At 29.7% G+C, this 20,162-nt stretch overlaps 2 protein-coding genes across 4 annotated transcripts; both read left to right on the forward strand.

Annotated features, from left to right (window-relative positions):
- The first annotated feature begins 256 nt into the window (after positions 1 to 256).
- LOC112708050 (uncharacterized) lies at positions 257 to 6,145 on the forward strand. 2 transcript variants are annotated; one of them, XM_072201585.1, is made up of 10 exons: positions 369 to 677; positions 762 to 884; positions 1,477 to 1,611; positions 1,948 to 2,103; positions 2,219 to 2,324; positions 2,529 to 2,711; positions 3,312 to 3,471; positions 4,322 to 4,635; positions 5,470 to 5,559; positions 5,698 to 6,145. In XM_072201585.1, exons 3-10 carry the CDS (start codon positions 1,597 to 1,599, stop codon positions 5,757 to 5,759), a joined length of 1,086 nt encoding a protein of 361 aa, XP_072057686.1. In that variant the 5' UTR covers positions 369 to 677; positions 762 to 884; positions 1,477 to 1,596; the 3' UTR covers positions 5,760 to 6,145. The 2 variants fall into 2 exon arrangements, with proteins under 2 accessions (XP_025615951.1, XP_072057686.1); XM_025760166.3 differs by lacking the exon at positions 762 to 884 and having other exon boundaries at positions 257 to 677.
- Positions 6,146 to 11,348: 5,203 nt separating this feature from the next.
- LOC140172829 (cyclic nucleotide-gated ion channel 1-like) lies at positions 11,349 to 19,703 on the forward strand. Of its 2 annotated transcripts, none has more exons than XM_025760159.3 (9): positions 11,349 to 11,682; positions 12,319 to 12,386; positions 14,004 to 14,523; positions 14,766 to 14,978; positions 15,935 to 16,248; positions 16,797 to 16,908; positions 17,064 to 17,300; positions 18,030 to 18,427; positions 19,084 to 19,703. In XM_025760159.3, the coding sequence occupies exons 2-9, from the start codon at positions 12,364 to 12,366 to the stop codon at positions 19,406 to 19,408; spliced, it is 2,142 nt and encodes a 713-aa protein (XP_025615944.1). In that variant the 5' UTR covers positions 11,349 to 11,682; positions 12,319 to 12,363; the 3' UTR covers positions 19,409 to 19,703. The 2 variants fall into 2 exon arrangements, with proteins under 2 accessions (XP_025615944.1, XP_072057690.1); XM_072201589.1 differs by having other exon boundaries at positions 11,673 to 11,741.
- Positions 19,704 to 20,162: the final 459 nt, after the last annotated feature.

Consider the following 20,162-nt stretch of genomic DNA (forward strand, 5'->3'; position numbering starts at 1 on the left):
TTTTTTTAAAAAAAATATTATGTACAAAAGTTTTAATCATTAAATATTTATATTAATATATGTGTTATTTAATTTATTTTTAATTTATATTTTATATAAATAATTAATTTAGTGGCTGATTTTTTAGTATATATGTAAGATAATTATTTTAAAAATATTAAAAATAATAATATTATTACTCAGCTAAATTTTCCATCAAATCTTGTGAGAAGCCAATTAAAATTTAGCATCATTGACTCCATTTAGTTTGGGAATTAAATTAGATTACTTTTACCCTTTTTAGTTGGAGATGGATCCTTCACTATCTCTAATTTTTCCACAAAGTAAAAAAGTAAAATATGTTTTCAACCCTTTTCAAAAATATCTTTGTCCCTTAAACCTCTCTTCAATGTTCTTATTATTACTTCACTCTTCAGCTTCCATGGACAATTTTTTCTCCTCCTTCATCTTCTTCTTCAGCCTCACTATTCAACCCTTTCACCACTTACCTTAGCCTTTATCTCAAGCTTTTCTGCCCTAATTTCGATTGATTTTTCATTTCTCTTACCTCAAGTTTCTATTTTTATCTTTCAAAAACCCTTTTTGGATTCAGCTAAGTGTTGGGGTTTTCTGAATTTAGCTAGATATACACCATTCTGATTCCAAAGTTGCACTCTTTTTGGAGATTCCGGAACTGGGTATGTGACAATATGCTTGATAGATCTTCATTTCTTGTTCATTTATTTATTTATTTTGTTTTGTTTTGGTTCATGGGCATGTAGATTTTGGGTTGAAGCATTGGGAACTTCTAGAACCTTTGTTTGGTAGATTATAAAGTTTGTTCCTTTTGGAAGGGTTGTTTGCTTCATCAATAAAGTTCTGGCTTCAAGGGCATCTAGATTTTGGTTTGTGGCATTGGTGGTTCTAGAATCTGGAATTTTGTAGTAGCTGCTTGTGAAAGTGTGTTCCTTTATGAAGAAGTTGTTTTGCTTCATCAATCAAGTCTGAATTTTGTGTTCAGCACAGAATAATTTAGTAACAATAGAGATCTGGCTTTATTCCAATTTTCTTGGTTTATTTATTTTATTCTTTTATTTTTGGTGGTTCTTACATTATTTTTTAGTTATTGCATATTTTCACCCTGCTGATGTGGTTGGTAAAATTCAGATTTTATTTTTCAAGATGAAGAAATTTAGATGTCATGGTAGAACATCAGATTATTCTTTCAAAAGAAATTCTAAGCTAAGTTGACTCAAACAAAAGATTATGGAAACATATTTTTTATTGCATCTCATACTTACTACAATGACCTGCTTATGTCTTTGTTGCAACCATTAACATTGGGAGAAACCACATTTCATTTACCATATAAGGATCTTTTTGATTTGGATGATAAGATTTCATATACTTGTTTAAGGGTAGTATTAAGAAGGATTTGACTTTTTTTATTAGTTGAGTATACTTTACAATCCTAACAATGTTGTTCTTGTTTTTCAGATATAAACTATGCTGAATTGAGGGTTTTGTAGACTTGTTGGGATGCCATATTGAATTCAAAGGCAGTTTGCAATTAGTCGAATTCCCGAAAGACATGTGGTCAGCCTTTTTACAGCTGAAATGAAGAATTTGCAGGTTTTGTTTTTCCCCATTTTATATTTGGTATTTAATTAGTTTGCCATAGCTGCAATTATTTTCCATTTTCCAACAAAATTGATCATGATGTGTTTTCATCTTAGTGAGAAGAAAAATTCACCATTTTCACACAAGGCACTTATGATCTCACAGTAATTCAACATTTCCGGTTTCCGGTAGTGCTTTGCTAAACAATGTTTTTTGTTGTCTAAAAGGCTAATAATAATAATAATAATCTTAGAGCTCGTTGTATTCTAGACTATGTAATATTGCCATGTTTTCCACTCTCGTCGTGATCTTCTAGATTCATCGTATATTCATGCTATGGATTCGCAGAGTACAGAGGAATTGCAGTCACCAACTCAAGCATCTCATGAGCCGAAGAGTGAACCACCAAACAATCACACAAGTGATGCTCCCGTTGCCGACTCAGGTTCGGCATCCGCCTCGAGCAATGATAACAAGAAAGTTTCGCGGCAGGATATCGAGCTTGTGAGCATTACAAATTGTTTTCTAGTGTTTTGACTTTTTTGCAGTGATAACTTATAGAAGCTAATCTAATATGTTTCTTTTCTTTCTTGATTAAATATTCAAACAACTTTTGTAGGTCCAAAATTTAATAGAAAGGTGCCTACAATTATATATGAACAAAGATGAAGTGGTCAAAACACTACTGACTCGTGCTAAGATAGATCCTGGATTTACAACTCTCGGTAGGTATCTTGAGTTCTCTGTAATGCCTTTTTATTTAGCATTTTGGTAGTGATAATTATAGATTTATAGTCTATTGTATAAGTTGTTCTAAGAAGCTTTTGTATCCAAATTAATGAGTGACTTCTGTTTTATCAAGAATCAACACTGTGATATATATTGCAAATAAAAGCTGTTATTCTAAACAATGCTTTTTCTTGATTCAGTTTGGCAGAAGTTAGAGGAAGAGAATGCCGATTTCTTCAGGGCGTACTACATCAGGCTTAAATTGAAAAAGCAAATACTCCTGTTTAATCATTTGCTTGAGCATCAGTATCATCTGATGAAGGGTCCCATGGCAGCAAAGGTTCCATTGGCTCCAATACAGAATGGAATCCATCCAATGCCTGGTAAATTCTTGCCCTCTCATTGGTGTATGTTGATTCAAATAACATCTGCATTCTTTTTTTACTCAAGATTTTGAGAGTTTTAGTTAGGAGTCTTCAGAGTTAAGATTTGGCCAATAATCCGAATTCTTGTATTAACATTTGTATTCTAGTGACCATGTTACTGAAAATTTTCTGTGTATTATCTATTTTGCTGGCGATTATTGGTAATTGATTCCGTGTTGGCTTTGTTTAATTTAAGAATTTTTATAGGAAGTAATATCTTCTATCAAAACATAAAAGTACTTTTTTCAATTGTCAAATGGTAAATCAAACAGATGCTTTCTTTCTTGAGTGTTGAGGTTTGTTGTTTCCTTTCCTGTTCTGCATATACTGTCTCATTTGTCGAATATTCCTCCCGATTCACATTATCTGTCATTTTAGAGAAACTATCTTGGCTTGATACACATTCATATGCTCACATTTCAAGTAATATTTAGTGTGCAAATAATTCAAGTGACTGATATTGCGAATCGAATAATGTCGTTGCATAAGTGTACTTATTCACTTATTTGCTTCTCTCTTTTCCCATTATGCTTTTAACTCAATTTATTTGCAGTGCAGTTAACAACCTACCTATGGGATATCCAGTGCTACAACAGCCTCCGATGGCAGCTGCGGGTCAACCTCATATGGACTCTATGGGTATATCGAGCTGCCATGTGGTTAACGGAGTCCCTGCGCCGAGCAATTTTCATCCCATGCGGATGAATTCCGGAAATGAGTGAGACTCTTTTCCGATTTCAGATAATTCTTTTCATAGCTAGATTTTGTGTTTTGTATTCTGAAATGCTTAAGGGTGTGTTTGGTTCGCGTGATCATTTTTAGTGTTTTCTGTAAAACAGAAAATGAAAACGCAAACCAAACACACCCTTAAATGGTATTTTCCGGTTGAGAAGTAACAACTGATTTCAGCATTGTACTCTATAGTAGTGTTTTTATCTTATGTTTCTTACAAGTTTGCAAAAATGGTTATGCTAGAATTGTTATGTTAAATTACTTTTGAGGTCCTTATAGTTATACTCATTTTTCAATGAGGTGCTTATGGTATATATGCTTGTAACAATTTACTATACTGTGTGAAACTTTTCAATCAAGTCCTTATAGCTTAAGTATTTGTAATCAAGTCTCTATACTAGACAAACATTTCTCAACTGGACCACCCCTTAAGCTTAAAGGTTTTGTGATCAAGTCCCTATGTTGGATGATAATCACAGTTCTTTGTAAAAAAAAAAAAAATTGTACAATATAGGGGCTTGATTACAAAATTTTGGAACTAGAGGGACTCGGTTGAAAAATGTTTTAAACTAAGGGATTTGATTGAAAATTTTTGTACAAAAAGGGGGGAAAAAAGAACCTTAAAATACAAATGTTTAAACTACAGGCATCTAATTGAAAGTTGAGTGAAACCATAGGGATCTCTGGAGTAATTAAATTAATTGTTATTGCCATTTTGTCCTTGTTGTGTACTAGTTATATTGGTGGCATGGTGGAGGTATTTTTCCACCCTCCTTTGTTGAAGTAATTTGCTTGATGTAAATGGCTAACCGCGTCCGGTTTTGTATTTGTTGAAGTATGGTGATGGACCACGGTGGTCCCGAGATGGCGCCGGTTGCTCCACCGAATGGTGCAATGTCATCAGTGTCCGACATGCCGGTGAGTCCAACATCGGTAGCATCCACCGGCCATTTCCCCTTCACTGCATCAGAGATATCAGGAATGGGCACGGATACATCGGCTCTTGACACAGCGTTTACATCGGATGTCGCTACTTCGGTAGGGCTACAGCTTGCGGCGGACGGTGGTGCCGGAATCTCAAGATCACTTGATCAAATTCAGTGGAACTTTAGCCTGTCTGATCTAACAGCTGATTTGCCAAACTTGGGAGGTATTTCATCATTTTAGATTGTCATTTGATGATTTGAACACTGAATTCATTTCCATGAAATTGCATTAAGATCTCTTGAATCCAACTTAAATAAAGTATATATATATATATATATATATATATATATATATATATATATATATATATGATTTTTAGGGTAAATTATGCTAGGTTAGACGATATTATTCGCGACACCTTTTTTTTTATAAAATATGACGGTAACCTTTTTCTGTCACTATATATGATACGGGTTATGTTATGTGTACACTAAAACCAGCCACCAAAGTCAGTCACTAGTATAAAATACATGTTAGAATACAAATACACATCAAAAATAAATTAAACCACACATGTATCTATACATAAATACATTGATAGCTAATTTTAGTGGCTGATTTTGGTGTACAAATAGCATTTTTCATATGACACTAACCTTCCCAATAATAAACATTAAGGGAGATTAGTGTAAATATGACAAATTAAAGGGGTGTGAATGTAATAGTTAATCCCTAAGGTTTTAAACTACTATTAAGCAAATAAGCATGCCGTGGGAATCCAAGTTAATTGATGGATATTCAATCCAATCATGTTTCGCATACATAGAAAATCCGAGACCAAATTAGTCACTTGTATAAAATATATATTTAAATTTTAAATACACTTTGAACATGTGTGAAACAAAAACAAACGCACATATATGGGTGACTGATTTTTAGTGTTTATATAATATTTTTATATTCGATTTTAATATGGATGCTAATAAAAGGGCTATTCTTAATATTATATTATTTTTATGTCTTATATTTATAAATCTTGTTGATTTTTCTTTTCCAGATCTAGGAGCTTTGGGAAATTATCCTGGTTCACCATTTTTGCCATCTGATTCAGACATTTTGCTAGAATCTCCAGACCAACAGGATATAGGTAAATGTCAAATACAATGATACCTCCATAATATATAAGAAAGTTTTCAATTATACCGGTATATTGATATTTTAGTGATCTTAATTACTATACTATAAATATTTCAAGTGTACAATGATATTTTATTTTATTTTTCAGTGGATGACTTCTTTGTTAATTCTGAGCCACCATGCTCCCAATCAGATGAGGAGAAATCTTAAATGAAGGTGATGAATCAAAGTTATGTTTCACATTAAAGAAAACAAATGTTAGCTTAGGGGAAAAAAAAGAAGGAAAGAAGTTAGGACTAATAATAAAAAGTTAAATGTCATCTATATAGCATAGTTGACATGTATAACAGCCTGAATGAAATCTTTATCTATCATATAAATTTCTATGTTAATTAAATTAAATGGGTTTTAGATGCAATGTTTTGTATTCTTTTGGGAGAGATTTGTTGTTCATGAATAAAGTGTTGGGAACTGTGTTCTTTTGTAATTTTATTTTATTTTATTTTATGCATTTTGGATTTATACTCTTGGATACTTTTGTCGGTGCCAAATGTTGATTTGACTTCTTTATATTCTAGAGTTCCACATTATTATTATTATTATTATTATTATTATTATTATTATTATTATTATTATTAGGCCAATTCTACTATGCAGATTACCAAAAAAAAGCTTGTGTCTAATTTAAATTAGTTAATATTTTTAACTAATATTTAATGAAATTTTTTGTATTAGGCTAGTTACTGCAATTTTTGGATTAGACTTCCGTGATAACAAATTTTAGGTGTAAAAATTATTATTAATTAATAAAATTATATTAATTTGTTAAAAATTTTGTTTTATCAATTTGAATAATTTAAATTTAATTTATCCTGTGTAACAAAAAATACTATGATTTTTAAAATTTTATTTGGTAAAATTTTTTAATAAAATTATTTTTTTTCTTTGTGCATAAATTTGATGTACTAATGTAGAAAAAAAAAAACAATAGTAATAGTTTCTTTAATATAGAAATATATATTAGCATTTAATTAAGAAAAATCGTAATAAATCATGTAAAAGAGGGAATAGACATTATTTTATGATTATTTTTATCATTTTTTTAAATTTTTTTCTTACTATCACATTAAATTTACGTAACAAAATATTTTAAAGGTATAGTATATTTGTACCATTATTTTTAAAAAAAATATAAAATGCTTCTCATTTTATTTTGTCACTCAGGATAAATTAAATTTATATTATTTAAAATTATAAAAAAATTGTCTTTAATAAATCAATCTAATTTTATTATATATATAATTAGAAAATTTTGTTCAAAACTTTTTTTAAAGGTAATAGTATTTCGTAAATATTCATAATTACAATATAAAATAAGAATAGCAAAAATATTATATAATAAAATTTTATTTAACAAAATCAATTCAAATAATAATTTTTAAACAAAGAAAAGTTTTATATTGAGATTGAAAGTATGACATCAAGTTCAAGTCCAGAACTCAACTAATGTTATGACCAAACACCAAAAAAAATTATTAATACTAATAAAATCCAATTTATCTAATTTAAAGGATGTAAAAGTAGTAAAATGATTAACATTTTTTACATTTCTCGTTGCGATAATTCAGACGGTGAGTCCATCGATAATAATCCCTATATCAATGCGGGTTCCACTATTATAGGTAAAGCCTAATAATAAATTTTTAAATAGAATTTAAATTTATAATAAAATTATCGTTAATGAGTTGGATTAGAGAATATTACGAGAAAAAATATATAAACCTAAATGTTGGAGAGCCTATATATAGACAACACAACAATAACTTTACGGATTAATCTTATCTAATGACACTTTAATAAAGGGTTGATTTAAGGAGGTTTTTTCCACCATGTAAGGCTTCTTTAAGACAATGGAAAAGGTTTCACGTGAGACACGTTTGGTCGATTAGAAATTAAAGAATGGTGACAATCCTCTTCCTCTCTACTTTATTTCTTCCTTTATTATTTTGTGTCTTCTCAATTTTACATGCCACATACACTTCAATCTTGGGTTCTTGAATCTTGACCACCATCTTATTCATATAATATAATGTTATGCTGATGTGGACAAACAGTACAAGGTAGGTCTAATAATAGGCATAAAGTGGTTATTATTAATTTATCATAGTAGTTACGATACTCATATAATTTTGATAAAATTTAAAAAGAATGCTAAAATTAAATTAATATTTTTTTAATATTTAAACATATTTTTAAGGTTTAATTATTCTGTTGGTTCCTATTGTTTCACTAAATTTTTAATTAGGTCTTTATATTTTTTTTTCAATTATATTTCTATATTATATCAGATTTTGTAACTAAATTTTTATCGTAACAAAAACGTCAAAATTAACAGAATATTTAATTAAATTATACAGAATATTCAGTCAAGTATTAGGTATATTCATTTTGTTTAATAGAACATTCTGTTAATTCTAATATTTTTGTCATGACAAAAATTTAATTACAAAATCTGATATGATATAGGGACTCAAGCAAAAAAAAATTATAAAGACCTAATTGAAAATTAGTGAAATTATAAGAACTGACATAGTAATTAAATCTATTTTTAATTTAAAAATAAAAGTAAAAAATATTTCAAAAATATTAAAATTATAATTTTATTTTTAGCAATAATTTTTAAATACTACTAAAATCCTATAGCCACCGTAATCACGTAGCAAATATAGACTCCACCTTAATAATAGGATCTCCGCTAAGAAGACAATGAAAAATCTAAACAATGTGAACAATAGGATGTAGATTTAGTCCAAATACATATGAAAAATAAAAAAATACTCCACAAATTATCTAAATAAAAAAATTCACTCTATTATTCCAAAAAATAACCATCACAAATCCTAATTTATCAAAAAATTTCACTCCTATTATTCTTCTCTCTCAACCGGCTGCCACTTTCACCTTCATCAATAATCATCCAACTTCACTGTAACTGTTTGGCTTGCCACACGTCGCCATTGGCGTCGCTCACCCATAGTGAAAATAACCATCTACTTAAGGATAAAAATAATCATCCACATACCTAATAAATTGAACATCCAACATATTTTAATTATATATAATTAAACCCAATCCAATCAAAATAATCATCCACATAACAATAAAAATAACCATATGGATACTTACTAAAATGACCATCCTAAAACAGCGACGCCGTCAGGAGGGGGTTCTGGCCGAACCAGCAACGGACGAAGAAGTCTGGCCACGAGGTGGTGAGAGCTCGACGACGGATGGGTGCATGGCGTAGTAGCGCCGGGGCCAACGAGTTCAGCCAGCAAGGAGTACGACTATATGGAAAGAGAGAGACGACGGTGGTTGAAAACGACTCCGAGGTTGGCTTTCGGTGTGGGAGAGAGATGAGCCTGGCACAACGGACACGCGACGGGGAAGACTTGCCGTCCGCAATGATGGCTGCCGGGAGAGTGATGCGAAAACAGCAGCAGCAGCGTTGGACTAAGCGCCGGAAATCGAGGCACGTCGAGTTGACTGACGGAAGTAGAGGTGGTGTCGGTGAAAAGTTGTGGCAACGTCGGTATGGTAGGCGGGAAGTGCAGCGGCGCGAGGTGAGGACCGGAAAAAATGACGACGAATTTTAGATGTGTATTGAAGGTTATAATGAAATTAGAAATAATCGTTCGTATCGTGAATGAGTTTAAATGCTAATTTTAATTTTTTAAATTTTAAAATAATTAGTATTGTTTCCGTACTTTCTATAATAATAAAGAGATACGTAAAAGCATTATGCATAAAAGATTTCTTTCTAGATTTGTATATAATTATTGTTAGAGTTCATGATAATAACTTATGAATAATAAATTTGATAATTAGTATAGATGCTCTCTCATATAATATAAAGTACTATTTATTTATAGATAGTGAACAAATCATAAAACAATCAAATAATAAATGTTTAATATTCTATTATTAATAAAAATATCAATAAGAATTATCTAATTAATATTTAAATATCTTGATATTATCTAATAATAATAATAATAATAATAATAATAATAATAATAATAATAATAATAATAATAATAATAATAATAATAATAATACATTAGTTTTCACCTTTTAGACGCAATACTTTATCTAAGTGAATAAAAATTTTTATAAAAAAATAGATATTATTTAATTTGATGATGCTCGACTGCAATTATATTGCAGTCACTTTATATGTAGTGTTACATAAATGGAAACGTGTTGCACCATAAGATAAAAGTGTTGAACCTTATAAAATAAAGAAGAACAAATTAAACTTGGATATATGGTGTCTTCAAGCTACAAATAACCCTACCTAACAAATTAAATTATTGATGCCTCACATGCATCGTGAATTTTTTTGAAGAGTGCAATCAATATAATTGGTTTTAAGGGGAGAAAAAGAAAGAAAGAAAGAAAAAAAAGAAAAGTAAAAAGGAATGGAGAAACATTGGCATATTGGTGCTTCTCAACTTTTCTTATGGGGCCATGCATAACACAATGACCATGATTTAAAGATTAAAGAGAAATATATAAAGCAAAATAATAATATAACCTAATTGTTTTTTTCTGCTTTGATGCACTTCATTCTCATGCAGTTATCAATATTATATCAATCATGTTGATAATTTTTTGATTGATTAGCCATGGAGGAATAGAAGGAGTTTAAATATTTTATTTGAATGAACTATATATGGGAAGGGATATTCTTGAACTTATCTTTAATTATTATAATTATTATGTTTAATTATTATATATAATATTATTACTTTATTATTCATAATATATAATTATTTATAATATATAATGGTATATATATTATATATCTAAATATCATATACTAATATAATTTGATTCAGCCACTTTTAAGTTATTGTTATTGGAGTAATTTTAAATACTAAAACATAGACCGACAAAAAAAATTCAGCAACTTATTCAGTTTAAAAAATGTTATTCGTATAATAAAATTAATCATAAATCTATTAGTATATAAATATATGTGAGATTTAATTTATTTTTAATGTATATTTATATTTCAACATGTATTTTATATATAGTAATGACTAATTTTAATATACACATAATATAATCGATTTTTTTTGTGACTTAAATAAATTAAACAAAGAAAAATAAAACAAACAAAATAAAGGAACGGCTTAAAAAGAGGGACAGTCCCGTTTAAGACTATTCTTAAACTTCTCCCAAGATGAAGGAAGCTCTACATGAAAAAGTTATAACTTCATCGCCATTTTTGTCATAGTGTCTGTCACCGTGTTTGCATATCTTATAATCAAACGAAAACTACATGCCAATTTCAATGCATGATATCTCTCATTTTGAGTATCAATGAATCAATAAATCCAAAACCATCTTGGTGATTAGTAACAAAATTAAACATTTCCACACAATCCATCTCACAAATAACATCTCGTTGACCTACATTTCAAGCTAAGAGATATCATCTCTAAATAACAAATAATTCCCCTTAAAGAATACTATTACTGTCGATCATTCTCAAACACTCCTTTTACCAACTCCAATTACAATCTTTAATAACACAAACAAAATCAACACTATCATCCAAATCAAAATAACTAACATCATAATTAATCTTAAAAATACCGATGGATAGGTAATTTCAAAAACCATTTATATAGCATAGTCGATTAGTTTAGCTTTATTAATATAATTTTAATATAATATTATTGTAGATCATGAGATAATTTCTATTTCAACTTTTATTATGATGTCCATGTCAAAGAAAACCACTAATTGATTCATAGACCAACAATTTTCACTTTCCAAGTCTTTGCTTCTTCTCTTCAATTTACTCATCAATATCATCTTCTCTCTCTCTCTCTCTCTCTCTCTCTCTCTCTCTCTCTCTCTCTCTCTCTCTCTCTCTCTCTCTCTCTCTCTCTCTCTCTCTCTCTCTCATAGCTGCATGAAAACAATAATTGCCAACAAAGAAATCTTTCTATAAACAGTGAATATATACTGCTTTTACTTATGGAAAATTTCTATATTTGAAAACCTTCTCTTTCTCAATTATTCATGAAAATTAAAGGATCAAAGTTCCTCATGCTATAAGGTATGTGTAACATAATTTGTTGCTCCTTTGAGTTTTGATGAACTTGTATTACATACAAGGTACTTTGCATATTTATACCATGCAACCTTATTATTATATATTATTAATTAGCAAAATGCATGGTAATTAATAGAAGCTATTACTTTGGTTTTTCATGAATTATTTTTCTTATTATTATTATTAGTATACTCTTTTATGTTGTGTCATCAATTTAATTCTATTTTTTTTATTTTTCTTTGAGAAAACCCTGCAAGTTCTTGCAAATTACAGTATTATTATCTTTCACTTACATGGAATAATAAATAATTAATAACTAAATGCAAAGTAGTCTTGAATGTTTGCTTATCATTTTATTATTATTATAAGCATATGATTCTTTTATTTATTTATTTTTTTTGTCAACTTTTTTTTATTATCTCCAGAAAATAGTTTGAGTTTGATTCATGTGATTTTTTAAGAATTTTCACCTCTAGGTATGATTCAATATTTTATCTTGGTATGAACTTTATTCTAATTAAAAAATAGTTCCACTTCAATACTAGCCTTCTTTTTTAATTATTTTAAAAATAGTTCCCCTACCAAATTGAGAATAAAAACAAAGACAGAATATTCTAATTTGTGTTTTGATTTTGGCAGGGTGGACTCTTCTACTGAGCTAAGTACAAATTTCTAATCTTAATCATGACTGAGAAAAAGTTTGTTAGGTTTGTGTTTCTAAAGCTGATTTTTTTTTTGCATATATTTCTACAGTTTTTTCTTTTTCCCACAAGGAAAAAAGTTATTTGTTTCTTTCACTTAATTAAAGAAAAATAAGGTTAATTTCTTTTAATTACTATTAACCTCCAAAAATAATTGACTTCATCTCTATAAGCTCTTATTGTGAACATTGGGGCATATCTGAAATTTGATATGTTGATGAGGGCGAATTTATCACCTAATTTTTTTTATGAAAAAGAAAAAAAATATTTGTCTCATGTATGTCAAACTAACACAATATTAATTTCTGATTTTTAATATAGTAATACTAGGAAGACAATAGCTAAAGTTATATTATACATTTTTGTATAATTCATTCTCGATTAATGTAAAATTTCCATTACTTATACTTTAAATTGAAACATTTTTTAGTAGGTGAAATTAGTATGATGAATGGAAAAAAATAATATAATATTGCTTTAAACAATTGAACTAAATAATTTTTTTTCTTCTTTTTGGTTATCAAAAAGGGCTCAAAGCCCAAAACAGGTTACCAGAAAAATCCTAAAAATAAGATAAAGCACAGACGAGCCCATTTAATATTGGGCTTTAAAAAGTAAAAAATAAAAAATAATAAAGCAAAACCCAAAAATAATATTATAATTGTATTTATCAACCTTAAATATTAGATTTACATTTTAGCCCTTCTTCACCCTTAAATTGCACACTCCCATTATCCTTTTATTCCTTTAGAAGTAAAACCCAAAATAAAAAAATTGCATTTAAGTCCATCAAAATTAAACAAATATACATTTTAAACCTAAGCTACTGATTTTGTTAATTATATGGAAATTCTACATCTCGTTACACCTAGTGAGATTTAATTATAGCACATTTTAAACTTTGGACAACACATTACACACTATTCAATCATTGACTTAGCCTCTTCAAAGTTTTTATCTTATTGTCATTGTTGGAGAGTTGAAGAATGTGATCATTTTAATGTGGTTGGAACAATTGGTAAGAAAAATTTGTGCTAGCAACTTAAAGATCGGTTTAATTACAATAAAAGATGGTCAGAACAATTGATAAGAAATAAAGTCAAATCTCACAAAAGGATTCAGGTTTGATTATTGCCATGCTATTAATTGAGGGTTATTGTGAGGCGGAAGACTCACGTGCATTTGTTTTCGTGTGAAGTTGATAATAAAAAATGGTTAGATAATAATTTAGTCAAATTTAACGATTTTCGACTATAAACTTCAGATTTTCACCTATTGTGAGCGCTCAAAAGGTCTTGATATATGTATTAGTATATGGATGTTAAATTTATCTAATTTTTTTAGTTTAATTTTGATGCACTAATTAACAGTGTAAAGCGTTTTACACAGTCGTGCAATCATATTCGTTCTTTTTGAATGACCATTCACACAGTCAATATGAAAGATAGTTATTTTTACTAATATAATATTACATAATTAGATACACGTCTAAAATTACTTTATCCTAGTGCATCAAAATTAAATTCAATTTTTTTTTTGTTTAAAAACAAAGTTTACCTATCATATCCAATTCTAATTGTATTTGTGCAATGTTGTTGACTACAAAATAAAAAAAAAATGCAGATTTGAGGATTGGAGATCAGATTCAAATACAAGCATTATTGAAAAGTATGATCTATCCACTGATGGATTCTTCAAAAGAAAAGTTATAAAAAAACCAGGTGCAAGTCCTACTAATAATAAAAGTGATGGAAAAGAATCAACCAATAAAAAGTGTTCTACTAAGATCAAGGTTCTTGATCCACAAGGTCCATTGCTTCAAAAATGGAACAAAATCTTTGTGATCATATGTGTTATGGCAATTTCTGTGGACCCTCTATTCCTCTACATTCCTGTGATCAATGAAGAGAAGAAGTGCCTTAGTTTGGATAAAAGATTGGAGATTGTTGCTTGTGCTCTTAGAACATTCTTTGATCTTTTCTACATTATTAGGATCTTGTTTCAGTTTAGAACAGGGTTTATTGCACCTTCTTCACGTGTGTTTGGAAGGGGTGAGTTGATTCATGACACAAAAGCCATTGTCATCAGATACTTGTGCTCAGATTTCATCATTGATATTCTATCAATTATTCCACTTCCTCAGGTAAATAACTTGTTTGTTAAGTTTCATGTAAAAGATAGAAAAAATTTCAAGTGTATCGGGAACACCGGTGTTCCAGTTGTTTTAACAGTTGATTTCAATTAATATATATTATATATATTTTTTATAATTCAGATCAACGGTTAAAATAACGGGAACACTAGTGTTCTCGGTACACTTGAAACTCTTCTTAAAAGATGTAATAATTTGTGGTGATTTTAACATTTTGAAAATTGTGGTGTTAGATGTACATCTTAGCTATCCTTCCAATACCATCAAGCACATTTCCATACAAGGTAAAGAACATGTTGAAGTTCACAATTCTAGCTCAGTATGTGCCAAGACTTCTGAGGTTGTATCTTTTATTCAAAGAAGTGACAAGCACTTGTGGTATTCTCACTGAGACAGCATGGGCTGGTGCTGCCTATAATCTTTTTCTATATATGCTTGCAAGTCATGTAAGTTCATTTTAATTTGTTACTCACATTAGAGAAATTTCCTTCCTTTTTTTTTTAAGTTTTTTCTCTCTTAATAAACTGTGTATAAAAAAATAAGCATTTAATTACTTTTATCGGTGAATGCATTAAGGTTAATTTTTTTATGTATGGAAGTGAGATGAGTGAGATACTAAAACATTATAATTTTTAGTATTTTTTAAAATTGTGTACCTCAAATTTAAAAAAATTTTCAAAACAGAAATCGGACGGTCCAATTTTTGTATTTTAGAAATCGGATGGTTCGATTTTTGTAACTCTCAAAAATTGAGTGTTATATTTAAAATTAACATCCGAACAATTCATAATCCAGAAAAATACTATTATTAACCCAATATCAAAAATAAAAAATGCAATATTAATAACGGATAAAAATTTCTTTTTATTTTTCTTTTTCTTTTGAAAAACAATTTTATTTATAGAAAAGTTTAACAACACTTTTAATTAGACACAATACATCAAGCTTAATACTATAAGAAACAAATGCACTCAGTATTTTTTTTACCAAATTCAAAAGTAAAAGGATACTTGGAATTTCTAATGGTTAATAATATGAATTATCGAATTTGTTACATCTTTGCATATCAGATTCATTAGTAACATAGTTAAAATATGTATTCAATTCAAATTGACATTTTCATTTTCTAAAACAAACATTGATCTCTCCTAAGATTTAAATAATAATAATAATGCACAAGATATCCTTACATTATTTTAAAATATAAACATAACACTAGTTTTCTGTAAAGGATAATTCAGGATATAAATCAAAGTCACCTAAACAAATAGAGAGTATAAATACACAATGAATAAGTTCACTAAAACTTAGGACAGGTTAATGAAATTTTCCCTAAAATCTATGTTAAAATGATAGTACTATACTCATTATTATCTTTGTGTTCATTAATATGTCATACTAGGTGGTTGGAGCTTTCTGGTACTTGTTCTCAATAGAAGCAGAGGTTAGGTGTTGGCACAAGGTGGTGAAATTTCATAACTACTCCAGTTATGTATACCTTAGCTGTGGTGGAATGGCCAACAATAATCCACAAGTTCAATTACTTTTGAGCAAGGATAATTATTGCCAGCTTGAGAGCCCTGATGACATAAAAGATCAAAGTGTTTTCAATTTCGGAATATATACTCAGGCTCTAATGGCTCATATTGTAGGATCAAGTACAGATTTTCCTCAGAAGTTCTTCTTCTGTTTTTGGTGGGGTTTTCGCAACTTAAGGTCAGTAAAAAAAATGTTTTGTGTAATTCATTTTGTGTGTACTTATTTAAGACTCATTATTATCTTATCATCATAGGATAAAATGAGAGTCGCATTCTATCCTACGGTGATAAGTCATAAATAAGTACACAGAAGTGTTAGTTATTGTATCAGTATACTTATCAAATAACCTATTACACTCTAACCAACTTGGGTTGGTCAGCATTCGTTCGCTTAAGCAGGTGTCGCGAGTTTAAATCTGACCCTGTGTATGCAACAACCTATTAACCAGTAATAGACTCTTAATGGAGTTCAGACGGATACCGTAAAAAAACCAAATAACCTATTACACTCTAACTAACACTTTGTTATATCCTTGTTTGTTTTAATGTTATGGATTTATCATTATTAAGTGTTAGTGTTAATGACCTAATTTTCATGAAAAATTTGCACATATTTATCTGAAGGGAGAATTCTAACATAAACTTTGTACATTACATAATACACTAACTTTGAAAAAGAAAAAAAACACATTCATATAAAGTCATAATGTTTGTCCTATTTTGTAGTTCTCTTGGACAAAACCTCTTGTGTAGTACTTACATTGGGGAGAATATATTTGCTATCCTCATTGCCATCTTTGGATTGGTTCTGTTCTCATCACTCATTGGAAACATGCAGGTATATATCATTCTTGGCTACAACTATTATTAATTAGTAATAAAGATCATATCAATCAATAAGGCAAAAGAAAACAAAACCTAGAATACTTTTTGTTGCTTCTTCTTCAAGAAATGAATTCATTACTTTATTTGTGTTGAACATGGTTGTTGTAGAAATATCTACAATCTACAACTGTAAGAGTTGAAGAGATGAGGATCAAAAGGAGGGACGCCGAGCGGTGGATGTCGCACCGGATGCTTCCGGATTCCATAAGAGAAAGGATCAGAAGGTATTTACAATACAAATGGCAACAGAATAGGGGTGTTGAGGAGGAAGCATTGATTAGAAACCTTCCTAAAGATCTCAGAAGGGACATTAGGCGTCATCTTTGCTTGAAATTACTTACAAGAGTGAGTTTTCTCGTTTTTTGAAGTCATCTAATTAATAAGGCAAACTATTTTATATGGTGAAAACTCAGGTGCAGTCAACTTCATATGAAGTTGATAGTTGAGAGTCGTTACATGAAAATTTAGTCAAATCAATCAAATCATCTAACGGCTCTCAGTTATCAACTGCACCTGAATTTTTGCCATTTTATACAGTCAACTAATTATATCATATGTTTTCTATTATTTATGACGACGTATCACATGTCATTATATAGTGCATAATGATTTAACTTTTACTTTTATTTTAATACTCTTCTTTCTACGGTTGTATTTGATAAGTGTCTCAACATAAATAATAACAAAAAAAAAATAAAAAAATAAAAAAATGTCTTGATTTTATTTATGTCATCATTTGTCAAATTGTGACTATTTCTATATTTGTTTTTTTCTTTGGTAAAATTTGTACTCTTTGTTATCTCTTTATTTTTAGTTTGACACAAGGTCTAACATTTTAAAATTCGCTTTTTAATATTTGAAAATGAAATTCGTCAATCATTCTATTCGTCCATGTGGCTCCTTCAACACGAAGCATGCCATGTGGCAACAATATAAATAAATTCAAAATGACAGAACTAAAATGATAGTTTTTTAATGTTAAGGACAAAAATGATACTTAAAATTGACGATCAAAGTAAAGCTTTGCTGAATGTGTGATAGATTTATATGACTAGACTTATTCATTTGTTGTAGGTGCCAATGTTTGAGAACATGAACAAACAATTGTTGGATGCAATGTGTGATAGACTGAAGCCAGTCCTTTACACAGAGAAGAGCTACATAGTTTGCGAAGGCGATCCGGTCGACGAAATGCTCTTCATTATGCGGGGAAACCTCAGAACTGCCACGACAAATGGCGGCAGAACAGGCTTCTTCAACTCCTCTGAGCTGAGAGCTGGTGACTTCTGTGGAGAAGAGCTTTTGACATGGGCCTTGGATCCAAATTGCACTCCAAGTTTACCAATTTCAACAAGAACTGTTGAAACCATATCTGAAGTTGAAGCTTTTGCTCTCATGGCTGATGACTTGAAGTTTGTTGCTTCGCAGTTTCGAAGAGTTATAAACAGCAAACAACTCCAGCATACTTTCAGGCAAGCCTTCATAACCATGCATCATTTCATTCATGTGGAAAAGTGTTACACATAAGGTGCATAGAAGCAAAAATGGTTTTATTAGGTAGAGACTAGACTTTAAAATTAGTCCAATAAAATAAACAAGTCGAGCTATTGTTTAATTGGCTTAGATATATTCCTGATTAATTATATTGATCACACTTACAGACATGAAATACGATACAATATGAAACTTTTAATTTTTTCGAGAATCAACATATATATAAAATATAAATTATTTTTAATAAATTGTAATAATATTTTAATATTTTATTAATAATAAAATACAAAATTATTTTTTTAAAATATTTTGTGTCAAAAACATAATTTTTTATATTAATAAATGATAATATATTATTATTTGTAAACTCATTTAAAAATTTTAGATTGAAAATAAGGTTGAACACATCAGCACCAAATAGTATTTGAATGTCGAACAAATGTCATATCTAAAATATATTTGACACAGTCTCAACAATTCAACTAAATTTTTATGTTTGGTAACAATAGATGCATCTCTACTAGAATCTTTTCTGTCTTAACTCCTAAACATGAAAAAAAGAAATAGAATACAAGAGTAATAAGTATGGTACATATGCTTCACATAACCTTATTACTAAGCAATGTGTCTGCAGATTCTACTCCTTACAATGGAAGACATGGGCAGCATGTTTCATCCAAGCAGCATGGCGAAGATACCGGAAGAAGAAAGCAGAGAGAGTGTTGCGCGAAGCCGAAGAGGTGCAATCTTTCGGAATGGAGGATGGATATAGCAACAACAGCAGCTCATCATCACCAAGCTTTGTTGCCACAGTTTATGCACAAAAGTTTGCAGCCAATGCTCTTAGACCCATAAGAAGTGGCAAACGCACCAACAAAGTTTCACCACCGACACAGAGGTTACTACCACTTCTGCCTCAGAAACCAGCTGAACCAGATTTCACCTCTCAGAAGCATTAAAAGCCAACAACATTGAATCGGTTAGGCTCTGATATTATATTAGAATTTAGTGGACATAACTCAGCCTTGAAAGCTAGTTCAAGGGCTGAAGAATGTCTTGAACTTATATAAACATTATAGAAACATTATCCATGAGAGTGAGAGTGGTAATAAATTTCAAGTAAATGTTGCAGTTGTGTGTGTAAATACTGTACCTAGAAAGTGTTAAGAAAAAGTTTCATACAACTTTACATGGATATGCCATGAAAACAAATCAGCACTAATAAGAATTTTTCTGGTGATTGTTTTCTGCCAAGTTGAAAGAAGGCCAAGTTTTGATTGAAGAACTATTCAATAATCAATTTGTAAACCAACCATGCATTTATTATACACATATTTTATGATAATTGACAAAAGAAATGATAAACAAATAAAAAAATGTGATTAGTGTGAAAGAAACACCATTAAATTTTTCTTCACGGATGTTTTTTTTTTTTCCAAAGGCAGTCATTTACTTTTATTCACCAATAAAAGAAAAGGAAGGTATTGTCCCAATTGAAGGACATAACCGTAAAAACATAAGAAAGGGGTTCTCCCAAAAGTTTCACTTCACGCGCAGGTGAGTAAACGAACAGTAAGCCACTAAATGGAAAAGGGGAAGAGAAAAACTAATCTATTCTTGAGGGGCGCAGGGGGCGGACAAGAATTTCTTGGTGAGCTCTAATAACGCTAGTGGCAATCTCTTCCGGATGGGTAGCACCAGCACCTTGCTCAA

The sequence above is a fragment of the Arachis hypogaea genome, chromosome 8, assembly GCF_003086295.3.
Source record: "Arachis hypogaea cultivar Tifrunner chromosome 8, arahy.Tifrunner.gnm2.J5K5, whole genome shotgun sequence".
Lineage (NCBI taxonomy): Eukaryota > Viridiplantae > Streptophyta > Magnoliopsida > Fabales > Fabaceae > Arachis > Arachis hypogaea.